The sequence below is a fragment of the Syngnathoides biaculeatus genome, chromosome 3, assembly GCF_019802595.1.
Source record: "Syngnathoides biaculeatus isolate LvHL_M chromosome 3, ASM1980259v1, whole genome shotgun sequence".
NCBI classification, from domain to species: domain Eukaryota; kingdom Metazoa; phylum Chordata; class Actinopteri; order Syngnathiformes; family Syngnathidae; genus Syngnathoides; species Syngnathoides biaculeatus.
This window is the reverse complement of record NC_084642.1, coordinates 34603624-34623837: the sequence shown is the minus strand read 5'-3', so window position 1 is coordinate 34623837 and position 20214 is coordinate 34603624. Positions and strand designations below refer to the sequence as shown.

Here is a 20214-nt window from a genome sequence, read left to right as displayed (position 1 = left end):
ACAGCCCAAAAGGGTAATGTGGGTCCCCCTTCCCATGGGGTTACGACCTGTGGGAGGACCCATCGTGTGCAGTGCGAGCTAAGCGATGGCTGAAGGCAGGGAGCTTGGTGATCTGATCCCCGGCTACAGAAGCTGGCTGTAGGGACATCGTATGTCACTTCTCTGGCAGGGAAGGAATCAGGCGGGGTATACTTATTGTCTCCCGGCTTCATGCCTGTATATTGGGGTTTACCCCCGGTGAACAAGAGCGTAGCATCCCTCCACCTTTGGGTGTCAACAATTGTTGCCTCGAGTTCAAATTCTGCATTGCAACAAAAGAAAAGAGCCATCGCTTCAATATGAAGTAGGCAATGCATATAACGCCTCTTGCATGTGAAAAATAATGTTAGAGGCGCTGAATGGCTTATTCAGCACTGTCACCTCCAGTATTCTCATTTTTTTTAAAGAACAACCTTTCCATCTGCTCACTGGACCATTTCCCATCCCCACGTCAAATCATTTCACATCACTTATTCATCAACTCATCAGGCTCTTATGATTCTGTCCATTCCACCTTAAAGCTTGTTGCCACCACAGACAGTCAAAACACCTGGACTGAATCATGGAAACCTGGACAATTTTCATCCCATCCCCAACCTTCAGGTAATTTGTAAAATTCTTGAAAAATCTCTCGCCTGTCACATCAAACATCATCTTATCTTCTTTAAAATATATGACACTTTTCAATCTGAATGCTGCCCCCATCACTCCCTCTATATACAGGCATGTAATGTGAATGAAAAAAGACTGAAAAATTGCCAGGGTCTGGGGGCTGCAAGCTTGATCAAAGGATGATCACCAATTTTAACGTGCAGGTTTTATAAATTATATTATGAACATCAGTTTGAACATCAAAGATGACATTTTACTTAACCAACTTTTTCTCGTATTTGGGAAGTACTATTGTCTCTATGGTGCAACAGTAAACGTGAAATAGGAATTAAAGTCGTACACTCATTCCTGAGCGTCAGACGCTTTTCTGCCGAGAAGGCAGGAATTTGGTCATTCGAATTTCACAAGCTTATCAATGTCACGAGCATAGATCTCGCCCACCTCTCTGCTCCCAAGTCAGCACGGTGAACATTTTATGGTCACACACTTAACTCCACCCCCCCCCCCCGTAGATCTCAAAGCTTAGTTTAATTTTTGACTTGAGCTCTTCTAAACTTGACTACTGCAACAGCCTCCTTTATTGTCTTCCCCCTCCACTCACCTACAAAAACTCTAAAATGTACATAACTCACACATCCATGTGAATGATCATTTTACCCCAGCGCTGTGAACATAATGTGTTCCTACACGGACATAACCAATTAGGGGAATGGGGGCAATCTTATCCAAGTAGGGACTGAATGGACATAAAAATGGGTCAACCAGAAGTAGCTGTTGGAAGGGTCCGTTCTGGACGCTCGAATGACAAAACCAAGGTGAGGTTTTTTTCTCTTTTAATGAAATTGACTATTTTATACTAAGTCCATGTTAGAGAGTTACTATATGGAGGTTTTAATAGCGAAAATATGGGACCAATGAATATCTTGTCTTTGCCGTATATTCAATTGAATACACTGTAGGGTGGATCAATCTATGTTTAACTCTAATTCATTGTAACTTCAATTGTATAGTAGTAAGAGAGTATAAGTTCTAGAAGAACCTGCCAACAGTCCAGAACCCATCTCCTGCTGGAACTGTGTGGCGCATTGTGAAATGAAAAATACAACAGAGACTCCGGACTGTTGAGCAAGTGAATATGTGTATCAAGCAAGAATGAGAAAGAATTCCACCTATGAAGCTTCAATAATAAATGTCTTCACTTACCAAATGCTTATTGAGTGTTGTTAAAGGAAACTTATTGTAACTCAGTGGTAAACATTCTCCTGTGTCAGCTCTTTTGTAACACGTTGTAGGCATCAAATTAAAAATGAGTAATTGTTTTCCAAAAAAATCAGTTTGAACACTAAATATCAGAGTGAATTTGAATGAATATTGGTTGAAAATTATTTATAAAACAGTGTATTCTGTTTTTATTTGCATTTTACAAAACGTCCATACTTGATTGAAATGAGGGTTTGTATGCTGGGATACATCGCTGTCAGGATATTAAATTACCTGTATCGAGACATAAAATGATATCCATATCGCACAGCACTATTACATGACATCAAATTGAGGACATTTTAATGAATCACACCAGATTTCCAGCTCTGGGCCCAATCTATATTTGGCTCCATTTTCCTTTGCAATCTCAATACCTGTGGGAAAACAAGGAACAAAGGAGAACAAAGTATTATTTTTTATTTAAAAAAAAAAACTGTTCTGTTCCATTTAAGGCTTACTGCATTGTTTCTGTTTTCCAAGTGGTCTTTATTCACTGACCTTTCAAAATTGCACCAGAAGTGCAAGGTCGCTGGAATGCCATGAGCCATGAAAACAAAATATATAGAAGTTTCCCATTTATCTATTTATTACATTTTAGACTCAGCGAATAAGCACTCAATTAGAATATTTAAAATACTGAAACCTAAGTTGACCAGTTAGTCATTACCAGCTGTGCCACTGTTCATGTCCATCATGGGAAAATGCAATGTTCACCCCCATTTTCTTAAAGAGCCTTAAGGACCTTTGCCTGCCTGCCAACGGGCAGGATGCGCGGTACACCCTGAACTGGTTGCCAGCTAATTGCAGGGCGAATGGAAACAGACAACAGTCGCACTCACAATCACACTTAAGGGCAATTTAGAGTGTCAAATTAATGTGTGGTTTTGGGATGTGGAAGGAAATCGGAGTGCCTGGAGAGGTGTTGGCTTCACAGTTCTGAGGACTAGGGTTGAATCCTGGTCCTCCCCATGTAGAGTTTGCATGATCTTTACTTGCCTGCATGGATTTTCTCGGGGCACTCCAGTTTCCTTCCACATCCCAAAAACATGCATTAATTTCACACTCTAAATTGCCTCTAGGTGTGACTTTTGTCTGTTTCAATGCGCCCTGCGATTGGCCCTGCAAGTAGTTCAGATTGTACCCCGCGTGCTGCCCAAAGTTAGCTGGGGTAGGCCCCAGCACTCCTGCGATCCTTGTGAGGATAAGCGGCTCAGGAAATTGATATGTATGTGTCCGTGTGTGTGTGTGTGTGTGTGTGTGTGTGTGTGTGTGTGTGTGTGTGTGTGTGTGTGTGTGATATATAGATATATATACATTTACAGCAATTTTTAGGACGACTTCATTTTTTTTCCCCTCAATCTCGAGTATCTTCGCGGAGAGTAAATCAACTTGGTCCTATTGTAAATATTGTCGTTAAGGTAATGGTTAACAGTTTAAGGAGATAACAAAAACAATGACGATATGTATTGCATCACTATGATCATTTTTGTTCATGGTTATGATGATATAATGGAGATACCACAAATTGGAGGTTTTCTGAGGGACTTACTTTTCAATATTCTCTCAAAGTTGCCGTCAAAGTCCAAAGCCCACTGATCCAATGAACACGTTGCAAGAGTGACCTTCCGTCCCATTCTCTTGGTAACGAAATAATAATTTGCAATGCTACTGCTTATTTAGCACACACTGTGATGTAATATGTTTCAATGCAAAACTTCTGAAGCGCATTTGTTTAAGCCTGTCCGTTGTTGCTGTCAGGACACACACACTTACTACGTGATTTCCAGACGGGCACGCCCTACTCAAATAGTACTGGCTCCAAGACACGCTACACTGTACTATGATTGGCTGCTGCATCCCATTAAATGCCCCATTTCTTCCAGACCCTTATCGCAGCTTGATTTACTTAAACCACCATAAGCCCGAACCCCCAGCATTAAACCTAACCATAAAAAACGTATTTGTTTTTTCATTTCGTAGAAACGCGACATGTGTTTAGAGTGTTTAGCACGTCCCGCCTGCGTAACTTGCTCTTCCCGCGATGCAGGAGCCAATCATGTTCTAGTAAGGCGTGTACTGCCAGGAACGCGCGTGGCATTCTTAACACGAGTCTCCCACACGCAACCCATTGTGTGTGATGCATAAATCCTGCCATGAGCGGTGCTGTTTACGGCAACGTCGTCGCCTACTTGAGCTGTCGAGGAAGAGAAGCGCTTTTCAGTTGCTGCTTGAAGATGGACAAACCGTTTCACTCTCAAACACAGATCTAACGGGATTGAGACGAAGGAGTCACATTTGATGTATTTGGACATTGTAAAATTATTTTTGAAATAGAATTTTCTAACTTAGGCAAACCGTATTGAAGACTATTTTACTTTTATTGCACTTTCATTATTTGCTTAAATATGACCTTGTAGCGCCGGAGAAAAGGAGTCGGAGGCGGAGTGTCGGACACAGGAACAGAACTTGCTTTATTGTTCGACATCAAAACACGACTCGCATAACGGCCGGAAGTCTGTTAACCTTTCCTCCGGAAGCGCAACAACAAAAACAGTCCGTGCGGAACCCCGCACCCCAACTCGTGGTCCCGCGGGTGAATTATGTAAACACGACACAAGCCCCCACAGAATTCACCCACTGTCAAAATCCTTGTGCCGTGGAGGGATGACGACCCGACCCCGGCGGGTGTGCACTGGAGGGGCCGAGGGGGGCGGGGCCGCACTGTCCATTGAGTCACGGGACAAGGGCCCAGGCGGGGTCAAGGGCACCCTGGCAGGCGCAGGGGCACAGGGCAAAGGGGGACGACCCCGGCGCGGGGGGAGGGCCAACCCCAAAGGCTGGCCAATGTCCAGGTGCGCGGGTTTGACCCTGTCCACGGAAACAGTCTCAGGCCTGCCGCCAATGTCCACGAGCAGGCTCTTATCCCCGTGCTCCAGGACCCTGAACGGCCCATCGTATGGGGGGCGGAGAGATCCACGGTGGGCGTCATGACGAACAAACACAAAATCCGCAGAGCGCATGTGACGGGGCAGCCGGGCAGCTGGGGTGCCATGTTGCGACGTGGGAACCGGCGCGAACCCTTTTGCGGCCTCCAACAGGGAGGACCATTGCCTGGCTGCGGACCAGGGCGCTGTGGCCTCCGGGATGAATTCGCCGGGGACCCGCAGTGGCTGGCCGTAGACGAGTTCGACGGATGAGGACAACAGGTCCTCCTTGGGGGCGCACCTGAGGCCGAGCATGACCCACGGGAGCTTATCCAACCAGTTGCCGTCCGTCAAGCCGGCACGCAGGGCTGCTTTCATGGAGCGGTGGAACCGCTCGCAGAGACCATTCACCTGGAGGTGATGGGCGGTAGTGCGGTGCAGCTTGAACCCCAAACTCTCAGCGACTGCGTTCCAGAGTTCAGAGGTAAACTGAGGGCCACGATCGGAGGAAAGGTCGCACGGGGTCCCGAAGCGCGCAACCCACGTGCCAATGAACGCCCGGGCCACGTCTGACGACGTTGTCGAGGAGAGGGGAACGGCTTCGGGCCAGCGGGTCGTCCTCTCCACCATGGTGAGCAAGTAGGTGAAACCGTGCGAGGGAGGAAGCGGACCTACCAAGTCGACGTTGACGTGGTCAAACCTCCTCTCGGGGACAGCGAAGGGCTCCAAGGGGGCTTTTGTGTGGCGATGCACCTTAGCCCGCTGACAGGCCACGCACGAGTTGACCCAGGCCTGCACATCTTTCTTAAGACCGCGCCACATGAACTTCTGGGCCACCAGCCTCACGGACGGTTTCCTTCCGGGGTGGGAGAGGTTGTGGACCGCCTCGAAAACAGCTCTGCAGAGGTTGGTCAGCCGAGAGGTCGCACAGCAACCTGACGCCCGAGTCACCAACCGCGACTTCCTCCAAGCACAAACCCGTGTCAGAAGTCTTGAGGGCCTGCACCCCGTGGTCCGAGGCCTGGTCTGCGCTCATGCGGGAGTAGTCGAGACTCAGATGCACAGTGCCGACTATTGCCCTGGAGAGGCAGTCCGCGACCACATTGGATTTGCCGGCGATGTGTTGGATGTCCGTAGTGTACTCTGAGATGAACGACAGTTGGCGTTGCTGGCGGGCAGACCACGGCTCGGCCACCTTGGACATGGCGAAAGTGAGGGGTTTATGGTCCACATATGCCGTGAACTCACGGCCTTCCAATAGGGAGCGGAAGTGGCGGATCACCAGCCAGAGGCCGAGGAGCTCTCTATCGAACGTGCTGTATTTGCGCTCCCTGGGGACCAGCTGACGGCTGAAAAAGGCAAGCGGTTGCCAGGTGCCGCCGACCCACCGTTCGAATACGGCTTCAATAGCGTAGTCCGATGCATCGGTAGTGAGAGCGACAGGGGCCCCGTGGGTCGGGTGGGCCAGCATAGCGGCACGACTCAGCACAGCCTTCGTAGCCTCGAAGGCTTCCATCCTCTCGGCTGTCCATTCAACGTCCCGGTTGGGGGCCTGAGTCTTTAAGAGTCTCATAGAGCGGGCGCATGATGTGGGCCGCCCGGCGGATGAACCGGTGGTAGAAAGTCACTATCCCCAGGAACTCCCGGAGGCCCCGAGCCGAGCGAGGTCGGGGAAAAGCGGAGACGGCCTCCACCTTTGCCGGAAGGGGGGCGGCGCCGTTCTTGTCTATGAGGTGCCCGAGGAACTGGATAGAGGGCACCCCGAAAACACATTTCGCCGGGTTGATGATCAGCCCATGCTGCTCAAGTCTTGCGAAGAGGTTGCGGATGTGCATCAGATGTTCATCCTCCGAGGAGCTGGCGACGAGGATGTCATCCAAATAGACGAACACAAATGGTAAGTCCCTGAGCACAGAATCCATTAAACGCTGGAAAGATTGTGCCGCATTTTTAAGACCAAACAGCATCCTCAGAAACTCGAACAGTCCAAACGGAGTGATTACAGCTGTCTTGGGAACGTCTGAGGGGTGCACGGGAACCTGGTGATACCCGCGCACCAGGTTGACCTTGGAGAACAGGATTTTGCCCGCCAGGTGGGCTGAGAAGTCCTGAATGTGTGGAACAAGGTAGCGGTCGGGCGTAGTGGCATCGTTAAGGCGGCGGTAGTCACCACACGGTCGCCACCCGTCAGTCGGTTTAGGAACGATGTGTAGTGGCGAGGCCCACGGGCTATCCAAGCGGCGGATGATGCCCAGGCGCTCCATGTTGGCAAACTCGGACTTAGCGCCTGCTAGCTTCTCGGGGTCAAGCCGTCGGGCCCTCGCGTGAATCGGGGGGCCCTTGGTCTCAATGTGGTGCTCGACCCCATGTTTAGTCGTGGCAGAGGAGAAAGTGGGCCGTGTCAAGCCAGGGAAGTCACCAAGGAGGAGTTGGTACTTGGTGCCGTCCGAGAGCGAACTGGAGAGACCGCCATAAGTCGCCTCATTGCGGACGCAGGCGACCGTGGAAAAAGTCAGTGCATCCACCAGACGGCCCCTCTTCACATCACCAGCAGCCCGTGGGCACAAAAAAAATCAGCGCCGAGGAGAGGGAATGAGACATCGGCAGTGACAAAGTCCCATGTGAAGCGCTGACTCCCGAAACACAAGTCCACAGTCCTCATGCCATAAGAGCGGATAGGGGAGCCATTAGCGGACAGTAGGGGTGGCCCATGAGTCCCGCCAGCGGCGTCCTTCGCAGTGGCCGTCAGGACGCTCCTCTGGGCGCCGGTGTCGCAAAGGAATTTGCGCCCGGAAAGGTTGTCCTTGACGAACAGCAGCCGGCTCTTCGCGCCCACGCTCACGGCCGCTGCGAAGCGTGGGCTTTGGCGTTTCCCGACGCGTCGTAGTTGCAAGGGGCGCGGCACCTCTTCGCTTTCGCACCGAAACGGGCATGGAAGTAGCACAAGCCTGTGCCAGCACGGCCGTCGGTGCCGAAGGGGCCCCTGCTGGATGCCACCCCCGCGCCCGAAGGTGAGTAACTGCGCGTCGCGGCCAGCGTCTCAGGGGAGAAGCGCTGGGTTGCCAGGAAGAAACGGTCGGCCTCCTCGGCCAGGGCCCGGGGCTCAGTGACTGGACTGTTCGCGAGCGCCGTCTGAACATGCGGTGGCATTTGCTTGAGAAACAGTTCCATGAAAATGAAATTGGGCTCTTCCGTGCCCAGCAGGTTTAGCATCATTTCCATGAGTTCGGAAGGTTTGCTGTCCCCCAGTCCATTAATAGCCAACAGACGTCGGGCACGCTCCGGCCGTGAAAGCTCAAAAACCTTGAGAAGGTGAGCCTTGATCCCAGCATACTTATCTCGGGCCGGGGGAGAGGTGATGAAGTTCACTGCTCTGGCCGCCGTTGAGCTCCTGAGTGCTGAGACAACGTGGTAGTAACGCGTGGAATCATCTGAGATCCCGCGGAGGGCGAACTGAGCCTCCGTCTGTGCGAACCACGCTGCCGCGGACGTCTCCCAAAACTCCGGCAATTTGAGGATGGCGGGACTGACGCCGGGGTCACCAGTGTAGCGCCGGAGAAAAGGAGTCGGAGGCAGAGTGTCGGACACAGGAACAGAACTTGCTTTATTGTTCGACATCAAAACACTACTCGCATAACGGCGGGAACTCTGTTAACCTTTACTCCGGAAGCGCAACAACAAGAACAGTCCGTGCGGAACCCCGCACCCCAACTCGAGGTCCCGGGGGTGAATTATGTAAACACCACAACCTCATACATTTAATGAACAGATAAAGTGTTGTCCATTTGCTAATCAGACAAGGATGTGTTGTGGAGCCGGTGGTTGTCCTTGATCTTTGTTCGCAGAAAAGCGGCTGGCGCCGTCCCCCTCTCCCAGGCATAGCCGTGGAGATGAACGACACCAGATAAGGAGTGGAAAGTTACCATCCGGGCCCAGGACCAGACTGCGGGGAGGCAGCCACTTTTACCATGGACCCATACATAGAAAAAACCTTGTGTGTTACTGGGCAGCTTTTGTCTTCGTCTTTGGCTATCCTGCCAGAAGACACACGTCTCGTGTGCAGCAGATACCTAGATAAGACCCGGACGTCTGTATTGCACATTCCTTTGTAATAAATCCATTTGCTGTTAACTTTTTCTCATCATTGGTCATATCTTCCCCGTGCCTGCATGGGTTTTCTCCGAGTAATGCGGTTTCCTCTCGCATCCCAAAAATATAAAACAGTAATTGGACACTCTTAATTGCCCCTAAGTGTGATTGTAAGTGCAACTATTGTCTGACCTTATGTGCCCTGTGATTGGCTGACACCCAGTTTAGCGTGTACCGTGCCTTGTGCCACCACTTGTGCCATCACTTTTATTTTTAATTGTCCCAAACCAGTCGATGAAGCTTAATGTTTGACCAGCAAGCTAAACTGTTAAATTAGCTTACCTGTTTTTGTGACTTTTGTAGTGACGGAAGTTGTTGTGTTTTTACTTTGCGAGTTGCAAGACTTCAGTGACAACATAATCCTTGAATTCAAATTTTATTATCTTTGGAGCACCTTCCATCATTGTTCAAGGAGGTGGCTACATCAAACTAGCAAGTGCACAACAATGCAGACTGGGTTGCCTCTGCATTTCATTCTTTGAAAAAAAGGCAAAGTAAATTAAAAGGAAGATTTCAAACTCTATAAGCATGATTACTTGTCAAGTCATGTAGTTCAAGTCAAAGTCAAGTCTCTTGATTGCCAAGTCTAGAGTCAAGTCTTTCGTAACTATTTAGCAATCAAGTTGCAAGTGGAGTCGACTCGAGTCAAGTCAATTGACTTGAGTTGACTCCATCTCTGGTAGGTTCCACTTTTTAAGCTTTACTGCTGCGATTCAAAACAAGCTTCAGGTTTGTTTGGTACGCGGTGAACGTTCTTCGGCTCAATCTTGTTTAAATGTGCTTGAACAGCTGAAAACACAACAGAATAATTATTACAGTTACAAAAACAACGTCCCATTCATCAATGCTGACCATTTTTACGCTGAATCTTATAATGTGATATATACTGTTACCGTGAAGGAATTTAATTTATACCATGATATAAATTTGAGGTCCGATCGCCCATGTGTAGATCCAGGCATTACCAGAGGTGAAATTGTTATTCTGAATGAAGACGTAAACTTCAATGGTGTGATAATTCTTCCCCAACTAAAGCTCGATGCTAACATCGGAGAAGACGACAAAGCTACATTTATTTATAGGTTCAGAATTACAGTCACATCTGCGTGTGAATATGTCACTGTCTGGGTAAGGTCGGGTGGAGTCTTTGGCAACGTGAATTTATGTCGGGCTGGGAATGTGCATGGGTGTTTTCAAAGGGCAGAGAAGCAAAGCATTCCCCCGGAAAATAAGTTGACATCAGCAGCTCTTCCGAAGCACTGCCTGCAGACAAAGCACAAACAGTTTTGTTCTTTTTACCAGAGACAAATGAGATGGAAGGACCAAGACTTTTCTAGGGAATGCCCAATAAAGACCATTTTTACATGTCAAGACAAAATAAGTTTGGATTAACCACGAACCCATTTCCATGTCCTAACTTATTTTGTTGTGGACTCACCGTTGATGTTCTTCCATAATGTACACTCAACTGTAATAATGGATGGAGGAGCGGACAAGCTTAAAGCCAATATGTGGCTCAGTTTATCGGTCATTGTTCTTGCGCCTCATGGTTGATTTGGTTGAGTTTGTGATGTGCGTGAACCCTGTGATGCCTCCACAACGAAAAAAAAAAGAGTGCTGTTGTCAAGACAAGCTCTTCAGCAGCTGAAACCATCAGCTAGCTGGGTTAAATAAATACCATTGAAATTTTTCAAAACTATATCAACGTATTTGCTAACTGATTTGCGGCAAATATTGTAATCAATTACTCAATGAAATAATTAAATTCCCTGCAATTGTGTGTTGAGATTTATTGTTCTTAAACCCACTTATTTTTGCATACGCAGTGTTTCAAAAGGTTGTGTTTGTGAACTGAGCCTTTTTCTACCCGATCCTGTGGAAAATTCCAAACGTGTTTTGGAGCATTCCTCAAATTTTACTAATCTTTTGTTTCCCCTGTCCCACCTTTTTGGGAACAATTTGCAGGCATCAAAACAAAACATTCATCAGTTTGAACATAAAATATCGTTTTGCAGTGTATTCAATTGAATATAGGATGAAAACAATTTCCAAATCATTGTGTTCTTTTTAATTTGCATTTTACATAAAGTCCTAACTTCATTGGAATTGGGGCTTGTACTTGCTTGTTTGATTTCAACAGGCACACCAAAGAAACACTGTACAGCATTTGTAAGTCAATTTACTCCCTTGTATGTCCCCTTCAAAATGTATCAAATATAATGTACTCAGGAGAGTGACCTACATTGAAACTTTATTTAAGGTAACTTACCCACCAAGCAGTAATCCCCCTCCAAATTGCTCACTGTACAGTTCTGTGTAAATTGTTCATCAAGCTACAGTTTACCATAAAGCGTTAAAAAACTTTAACGGCAGCTAAGAATGTTCCATTGGCATGATGGTTAAAAAATGGATTTATGATCGTCCAGAAAAAAAAATCACAACATTTTATTCAGCAAGGGCAATGTCTATGAGTGGTAGGGTATTGACTATCTGGGACTGCACAAACAATAAATACTGTATCTTCTTCTTTTCCTTTCGGCTTGTCCCGCTAGGGGTCGCCACAGCGTGTCATCTTTTTCCATCTTAGCCTATCTTCTGCATCCTTCCTCTCTAACCCCAACTTCCCTCCTGTCTTCCCTCACCACATCCATAAACCTTCTCTTTGGTCTCCCTCTCGCCCTTTTGCCTGGCAACTCCATCCTCAGCACCCTTCCACCAATATACTCACTCTGCCTCTGAACACGTCCAAACCATCGAAGTCTGCTCTCTCGAATCTTATCTCCAAAATATCCAATTTTGGCTGTCCCTCTAATGAGGTCATTTCTAATCCTATCCAACCTGCTCACTCTGAGCGAGAACCTCAACATCTTCATTTCTGCTACCTCCAGTTCTGCTTCCTGTTGTTTTTTCAGTGCCACCGTCTCTAATCCGTACATCATAGCCGGCCTCACCACTGTTTTGTAAACTTGCACTTCGTCCTCGCAGAGACTCTTCTGTCACATAACACACCAGACAGTGCAGTCCACCACCATCTGTCCCTCAAAGTTCCTTTCCTGGATGCCGTACTTACTCATCACTTCTTCATCGCCCCTGTTTCCTTTACCAATATGTCCATTACAATCTGCACCAATCACAACTCTCTCGCTGTCTGGGATGCTCAGAACTACTTCATGTAGTTCCTTCCAGAATTTCTCTTTCAACTCTAGGTCACATCCTCCCTGTGGGGCATAGCCGCTAACAACAATATACATAACACCCTCAATTTCAAATTTCAGGCTCATCACTTGGTCTGATACTCTTTTCACCTCCAAGACATTCTTAGCCAGCTCTTCCTTTAAAATAATCCCTACTCCATTTCTTTTCCCATCTACTCCGTGGTAGAATAATTTAAACCCTGCTCCTAAACTTCTAGCCTTACTACCTTTCCACCTGCTCTCTTGGATGCACAGTACATCAACCTTTCTCCTAATCATCATGTCAACTAACTCCTGGGCTTTTCCCATCATAGTCCCAACTTTCAAAGTCCCTAAACTCAGTTGTAGGATCTGTCCATTCCTCTTTTTCTTGTGACGACGGATCCGGTTTCCTTCTCTTCTTTGTCTTCGACCCACAGTAGCTGAATTTCCACCGACGACCCTGCAGGTTAGCAGTGCCGGGGGCGGGCGTTGTTAACCCGGGCCACGACTGATCCGGTATGGGATTCTTTAGATGAACGCTCATATTTGTTTGGCACAGTTTTTACGCCGGATGCCTTTCCTGACGCAACCCTCTGCATTTATCCGAGTTTGGGACCGGCCTACAGATTGCACTGGTTTGTTCCCCCAAAGGACTGCGTTGATAATAAATACTGTATAACGTACATTTTTTAATCTCTGAGTGATTAATTGGATCGGCTGTAAGAGTTGTGGATCATTAAAAGCCTTCAAGATTTTTCATTGTCGGGTTTTTTTTTATCATTTTAACCCAAGTGATGAAAGAACTGGACTTACTTGAAATTTAGTGGAGACTCATTTTGACTTATTTGTTTTCTAAACCAGACTGGGAATTGCTACTATTAGTGGCCGTAAAGGACAAATATAACATTTACCATTTATCAACAGCAACAGAAAAAATCTCTAAGTCATACCCAAAAACCTCTCATTCATACCAAAAATCACACAGTCACACCACAATTGAGTAGTTTCTCTTCAAGTACTCCACTCACAGCCCAAAAATATAGAAGCTAATTGGAAACGGCATGTGAGTAATGTCTCCTTGTGCCGTGATTGACTGACAATTTGGGTGTACTCTCACTTTAATACATGACCATGCAGTACAGTTTAGAAAATATGCAGTAGCAAGTAGATGCAAAAAAAGCATAAAAGATGGTGTGGAGCCTACCAGAATTAATGCAAGACTGGGTTCCAGTGATATGGTGCCAGTACGCTGATCTGGGCAGTATGGCAACTGGGGTAGATGGGTAGGAGTTTGATTCCGAACCTTGAAACATAAACTGAAAATAAAACAGACAACAATCATAATCTCAAACAATAAAATTTCAAAAAACATGTGTAAAAACTGCCCTGTTAAATTTAACAGGTTTAAGCAAGTAAATTACGATTTTTCTCGAAAAGAAGGACTGGTATAAATGAAAACTCTCGGGGCGTCACTTATCAAAGCCTCGTATGCACAAAATGAAGCCTGAAAGATACGTATGTAAGTTCCTGTGCAAAGTAGCCCATGTGACCAATCAAAAAAATAATAAATTGATGGGAAAAAGCTTGCGGCCTCACTTATCCAGGTTGGATAAGCAAAAAATGGGGCCTTAAAGAGTCCCTCACAAAGTAATCTAACCCATCATTCATACATTCATCTTCCGTTCTGCTTATCTTCACTAGGATCGCGGGCATGCATGGGAAAAATTCCACACGTATGGATAGTTGAACGCATCTGTACGGGTCCCCATGTTTTGGAGACAAGGAAATATAGCTACGCATCAGGTGGTGAACAGAACCCATGCCTTTTATCCATTAGATCTTAGTATCAAATCTTAATTATGGATTGGATTTTGGACTTTCTGTGTGACTGTTATGTTGTTTGGTCTTTTTAGTATTGATACTCCTCATGCCTTGAAATAGGGTTAGGATAAAGTAAATTGATTGACTGATTAATATGGATCTGATGTAAAGTTAATTTGGTTTGCGGCAAGGACAGTAGGCCGATAGCCATTCAGACACAAGAATTCAGGTTTCTTGGGGACTGGGATGGTGGTGGATCATTTGAAAAAGGATGTTACACAGTTCCACAAATTTACTGACTATATGGATGACTGGAGCAAGCTGGTTTGCACAGACTTTGAGTCAGGATGGGAACACACTGTCCAGGCCTGTTGCTTTCTGATCTTTTCTTGTTTGAAGCTCACATGCTGTTCATGGATGGTGTAGCGATCAAATCAGATTAAATTAAAATATACATAATTGAATTGGGGCAACACAATCAAGCAGCTGTAAAACGTTGGCCTCACAGTTCTGAGGACTCGGGTTCAATCCCAGCCCCGCCTGTTTGGAGTTTGCATGTTCTGACCATGCCTGTGTGGGTTTTCTCTGGGCACTCCGGTTTCCTTCCAGATCCCAAAAACGTGCAACAATAATTGGACACTCCAAACTGCCCCTAGGTTTGATTGTGAGTGCAACTGTTTGTCTCTGTGTGCCCTGCGATTGGCTGGAAAGCAGTTCTCCTGCCTGTTGACAACTGGGATCGACTCCAGCACTCCCACGACCCTTATGAGGATAGGCAGCTAAGAAAACGGATGGATAGATAATTCATTTGGAATGGGAAAGCTAAGGGAGGGATGCCAGTGTCACCTCCGTTTTGGCGTAATTCTTGAATTATGGGTTGTAAATCAAATTTTTGACTTATGGGCTACCACGTCACTTATCATCTGTGGATAACAGTTAGGGAAAATTATGAGAAGCCTTTTTATTAATTATTGACCAATCTCACAATCATTGAAGGTTTGCTACACATGAATAAGTTTGAGTCGTGCGTTTATGAGGCTTGTCGGTTTTCCTTAACTCAAACACAAACACAAGGATGCACGTAGTAAATTTTATAGAAATTTTAATAGGAGCTAACAGGGAATCTACAATAAGAAAGACAAGAAACAACACAAATGAGGACAGACGAACATTGGTTTAGGAAATTGAGTTATGACGTGAAGGAGAGGGTCAGTGAGTGTGGGATGGCCAGGACATACTTGGAATCCATGTTCCCATTAATATAATCAGAGTATGCACCAATCTGTACTTGTAGTAGGCTACACGGTGGTTTGGTTTTTTTTGCAAATATTGACTACAATAAAGGCAAGCAAGTTAAGCTTCTGGATTCTGCTAGCTAGAGGAAAGGGGCTCACCAGAGGTTTGGAGTTGACGTGTCGTGTCCGCTTTCGTCATTATCCGTTGCACATGAGCTCCATGGTCAGTTTCGAGTGCATGCAAATATGCTCTGCCATCAAGGCTGCTCTTTTAGACATTCATGACACCTCAGAGAAGGTCCCCTTTGGCTGGACCAGGTGGACTGGAGAAGCCAATGGGGCGAGCGTTAGCGACCCCCGTAAGGCAGAGCCAGGATCAGAAGAACCAAAGATACTTCCGGGCAGACCTCAGCAGACCAAAAACAAACCCCAGGTAGAAACAACATTTTTTTAAAAAGCCCTCCAGCAGCCCAAAAAGACAACAAAAAGCCCCAACAAACGTGGCTCTGGCCCCTTTATCCCTGAAGGAGGGACAAATGGGGGTTTTCACACCCTTCTTCCAAATCAGAAGTGCCAGTCACCTCATATGGCTCCCAATGCAGAGGAGAAAGAGCTCTACTCTCATTGAATTACCGAGCTTCTCACCCTATCTCCCAACGAGAGCCTGGACCCCCATTGAGGAAACTCATTTCGACCACTTATATCTGTGATGTTGTTCTTTTGGTCATGACCCACGGAATTGTGACCATAGGTGAGGGCAGGAAGATAGATCAAACATTAAATCGAGAGCTTCGCTTTTCGGCTTAGCTCCTTCTTTACCACAACGGACTGATACAAAGTCTGCATCACTGCAGATGTTGCACCAATCCGCCTGTCGATTTCGCGTTCCATTCCTTTCTCACTCGTGAAAAATAGGAGTCCAAGACCTCAAAAAGTAGAGATGCAATACTGAGGCCACCAAACCAAAGCCCCTCTGCACCTAGAAATTCTGTCCATTAAAATTATGAACAGAATCGTTGACAATGGGCTGCAGTGACAGACCCCAACCCTGACTGCAAATGAGTCCGACTTACTACCGGCAATGCGGACCAAAGTCTGACACCCGTTGTACAGGGACCAAACAGCGCATATAAGGGGTTTTGGTACCCTATACTCCTGGAAGAGAGTCCAACCCCTCTCAAGAGGACTTTGTCTGGTCACTCACCTAGGACCTGTTTGTTATGAGTGACCCAAGCACGGGTGTGAAACCCGAAAACTTTGCTCCTAGGGTCATTGGGACGCACAAACCCCTCCACCACAACACTATGCTCATTCTAGTGTTCACAATATTACATTTTTATCATGTTTACCCAATGTTATGGAGGAAGGCGCGTCTGCTGTGGCACTCCGTCGCCTGTAGAGTTCTAACTCAGCCTATTCATTAACGTTTGGCAGTCAACCATGGCTTTTGTTTGTGAATGTGTGGAACGTCTTTGTTGGTACACACACTTCTTCACAGAAACTGAACTAGGATGTGAAACTGTCCTTATATTCATCCATGCTGCCAGGCACATTTTCAAAGACACTATGATCTGTACAGCCTAAACAGCGACAGCTAAAAGTGTATGTACGCAACATACACTTTTAGCGGGAATCCTATACACTTTTTGATAAGTGAGGCCTCTGGACTTTAGCCACAAATATGGCAATTTATTAGTGTTATTGATCCGAACATTCCAAACAGCTGAATATGTTCCAAAAAGCTAAATTAGACAGCCAAATGTCTTTTTCTCCGATGGTAGTCTCCTAGATGTTTTTCAAAGCATTTTCACAACTGGAAGTGTCTTTTTCACGTTTTACGGTTAGATTTGCTTGAACAGTCAAATCTACTCCAAAACCTTTACTCAACCACCTTATTAAAAAGAAGTTCTTGGTAAAAAGAACATTTTCATAACCTTCTCAACTCTGGCATGGGTACAAAATGTGAAAACAGTACTCTGAGATGTTGCTCCCTCTTGATATGGCTACTGGGTGCCCATCCTTGTTGCAGGTTTTTGAGTTTTTGAACTTTGGTTCCTGGCCATCGCTCTCACTACTCTCTTTTATCCCGACTGATCAGGTTTGGTGGGCAAACAAATAGTTCTTGTCTCCAATTTTGTCCACAAAACTTTTTGAACCCCATATTGGTGCATCAAGAGCTGTAAATGTCAAAGCTTACTCTGTTTCTTTTCTCCACCTCCATCAGAACCTTCTTGTGCTGCTCAGCAATTGCCAGTGTGGAAGAGTGAACCATTTGATATATCTGCTCTCCTTCTCTGGTCTGGAATGTGTAGAGACCTTCACCGCTGTCACAGAGCCTACAAACAAAGGAGGAAATGAAAGAAATATCTCAATGAAACTGGGCTGGTTCCATAGTATTGTATCTTAATCAAAAACAGAAAATACTAACCATGCATCAATGTGTGGTAAGTTCCTGGCTAGGTTGTATGGCACTGGTATTAAACTTGTGGAATGCTTGCTAACCTGATGTAGTGAGAATTGTGTTTGAGATTGTCCAAGAAAACTAGTGTCCACTCACCGCTGCATTATTTTTGTCCTTTTTTAAAAGGCTAGAATTTATATTCAAACCATAGTGATTAATATGAATGCAAAATGATGATTAAGTAAGGAGTGAAACAACAACAAAAAAATCATCCTTCACTATATCACAGTTCATTTATTGTGAATTCAGTGCATCACAGATTTTTTTTAGGTCCATGCAGTTACTTCCTGCCATCTTTGATACAGCTTTATTGGCTATATGATTTTAATGTGGCAGGAATTATTCACATAAGGTCAATTGGGCTCTTATTGGTAGCAGAAAAAGAAACTTTACTGAGGAATCTTTGGTAATAGTCACCAAATTACTTGAGAATGCAAAGAAAATGACTATAAAGGCATTGTTTAAAACATAAGCCACAGTCGGGTTTATGTTAAATAATTTCACAAATACGAACTTTAGCAAAAAGAATAGCCAATGGACACACTCACAAGATTGACAGGAACAAAATCAGGCAAAGAGCATCTGTTTAGCATGCTATTTTTTTTACAGAGACATTGTGTACTGTAGTTAAAAACATCACCGCAATGAATTCTATATTCCCATTAATGTTTTTTGTTGCCTACATTGCCTAGACCTTGAATGTAAGGACTGGTGTAAATTCCATCCATCCATTCACCATCTATCCATCCATCCATCCATCCATCCATCCATCCATTTTCTGAGCCGCTTATTCTCACAAGGGCCATGGGAGTGCTCGAGCCTATCCCAGCTATTATTGGACAGGAGGCAGGGTACACCCTGAACTGGGTGCCAGCCAATCACAGGGCACATGCAGATGGACAACAGTCGCACTCACAATCACACCTAGGGGCAATTTAGAGTCTCCAATTAATGCATGTTTTTGGGATGTGGGAGGAAACCGGAGAGCCCGGAGAAAACCCACACAGGGATGGGGGAAACCTGCAAACTCTACACAGGCAGGGTTGGAATTTGAACCCCGGTCCTTAGAACTGTGAGGCCAACGCTCTACAGCTGAACAACTGTGCCGGCTGCCGATTCCTAATGCAAATAAAAAAATAATACATTTTTGAAAAAAAAAATCAGGTTTTCATACCATGTTTACATTTGCTGTTGCTCATGCCATTCAAGATGAGCACACTTGCCTTTAATAGACGTGTGCTTGTGGAGAGTGTATGGATGGACACCTTAAGTGCCATTCTCATCTATTTGCTTCCTGCTTATCTGAGGTAGACTTGCAGGGTCAGTAGCTTTTTGCAGGGAAGCCCAGACTCCATCCAGCTCTTCTCGGGGGATCCTGGGGCATTCCCAGGCCAGCTGGAAGACATCTCTCCAGTATGTCCAACACCTCCATGGTGAGGTGTTCCAGGCACGTCCTACTGCAAAGAGACCCCGGGGATGACCCAGGACACGCTGGAGGGATTACGTCTCTTGGCTGACCTGGGAACGCTGGGAATGTAGTGGCTGGAGAGAAGGAAGTCTGCCCATCCCTGCTAAAGTTATTGCCCGTGTTACCCGACCTCGTATGAGTGTGAGAAAATGGGTGAATGGATTCATGGGTCTGAATACTTTCCATAGCCACTGTGTGTGCGTGTGTGTAAACACACATAGACATTGAAGGTTGTACTCTAGTAGAAATACTATAGTGTTTAGTGTATAGTGAAATCTGATGTAGACAAGGTTCAAAAGTGAGATGATTAGTGCAAAGATGAGGTGAACATTGAAACATTATTGAAATTCTGTTCGTTATATGTAACATACCACTTGCTCCATCCCAAAGACTGGAATTAAAAACTGCATCACACTATGCATGAAGTCTTACCTTCCTGTTTCAAAGGTGAAATGAGTTGCGTCACGTCCATAGCGTCGCAAGGAGCAGAGTGGCCAGGTGATCAATTTGGTACGGGGATTGTGAATGTCCCAGAGGTAAATGTTCTCATGGGTGATCTGCATCATACACTCTCCATAGATGTCCAAGTTGGGGCAGGGTAGCAGGAATACATTAAAACGCTCTAGAGAGAGAGGCCAAGCAAACGCATGAACTGTTAAGTGGGAGAAGAGAGAAATAGGTGAATTGACTTCACTTACAGTGAAGAAAATAAGTATTTGAACACCCTGCTATATTAGTTTAGTTACTTATTCACTTTAGGCTGATGGCAATGTATTAACTCTGATTTGCCCTAGTGCTGGGTCTGCTGACCCTTCGGAATCCTTTTGGCCCACTACCGTGAGCAGGGCCTGATTTACTAAGATTCAAAATAGTGGGCACTAAATTGAATGTTTAGGCTTACAGATCGGTCGACTTAGATCAGATCTTAGATTAAATCCCATACACACAGTTTTTCAATAAATGTAGATAGACTTAAATAGATCCATCCTGATACCATACACCAGGTTCAAGGCGTTACATGGTATGGATTGCTTGTCTTAAAACAGGTGATGGGGGGGGTTGTTAT

The 20214-nt window shown here is 45.8% G+C and overlaps 2 protein-coding genes across 3 annotated transcripts in view; both read right to left on the bottom strand.

Annotated features, from left to right (window-relative positions):
* The window catches only part of nadsyn1 (NAD synthetase 1), a 41115-nt gene extending 37387 nt beyond the window's left edge, over positions 1–3728 (bottom strand). The window contains exons 1-2 of one of the 2 annotated variants that reach the window (XM_061815545.1): positions 3464–3728; positions 2228–2288 (exon numbers count right to left, since the gene is read on the bottom strand). In XM_061815545.1, the coding sequence (XP_061671529.1) occupies positions 2228–2288; positions 3464–3548 (146 nt within the window). In that variant the 5' untranslated portion in view covers positions 3549–3728. Of the gene's footprint in view, positions 1–2145; positions 2175–2227; positions 2289–3463 lie in introns of those variants that run through there. The other variant, XM_061815544.1, reaches the window with a different exon arrangement.
* A 6008-nt stretch (positions 3729–9736) lies between these two features.
* Positions 9737–19889, bottom strand: LOC133498548 (docking protein 4-like). The gene is made up of 4 exons (XM_061815541.1): positions 19581–19889; positions 17417–17555; positions 13368–13479; positions 9737–10250 (listed from the first exon to the last, which is right to left on the bottom strand). Exons 1-4 carry the CDS (start codon positions 19712–19714, stop codon positions 10105–10107), a joined length of 531 nt encoding a protein of 176 aa, XP_061671525.1. The 5' UTR covers positions 19715–19889; the 3' UTR covers positions 9737–10104.
* Between the last annotated feature and the right edge of the window lie 325 nt (positions 19890–20214).

Coding starts and splice junctions, on each gene's coding strand:
- LOC133498548 (XM_061815541.1), bottom strand. CDS start 19,714: ATGATGCAGATCACCCATGAGAACATTTACCTCTGGGACATTCACAAT. Junction 17,556..19,580: donor TTCACCTTTGAAACAGGAAG/GTAAGACTTCAT, acceptor CTTTGTTTGTAG/GCTCTGTGACAGCGGTGAAG. Junction 13,480..17,416: donor AGGTGGAGAAAAGAAACAGA/GTAAGCTTTGAC, acceptor TTTTATTTTCAG/TTTATGTTTCAAGGTTCGGA.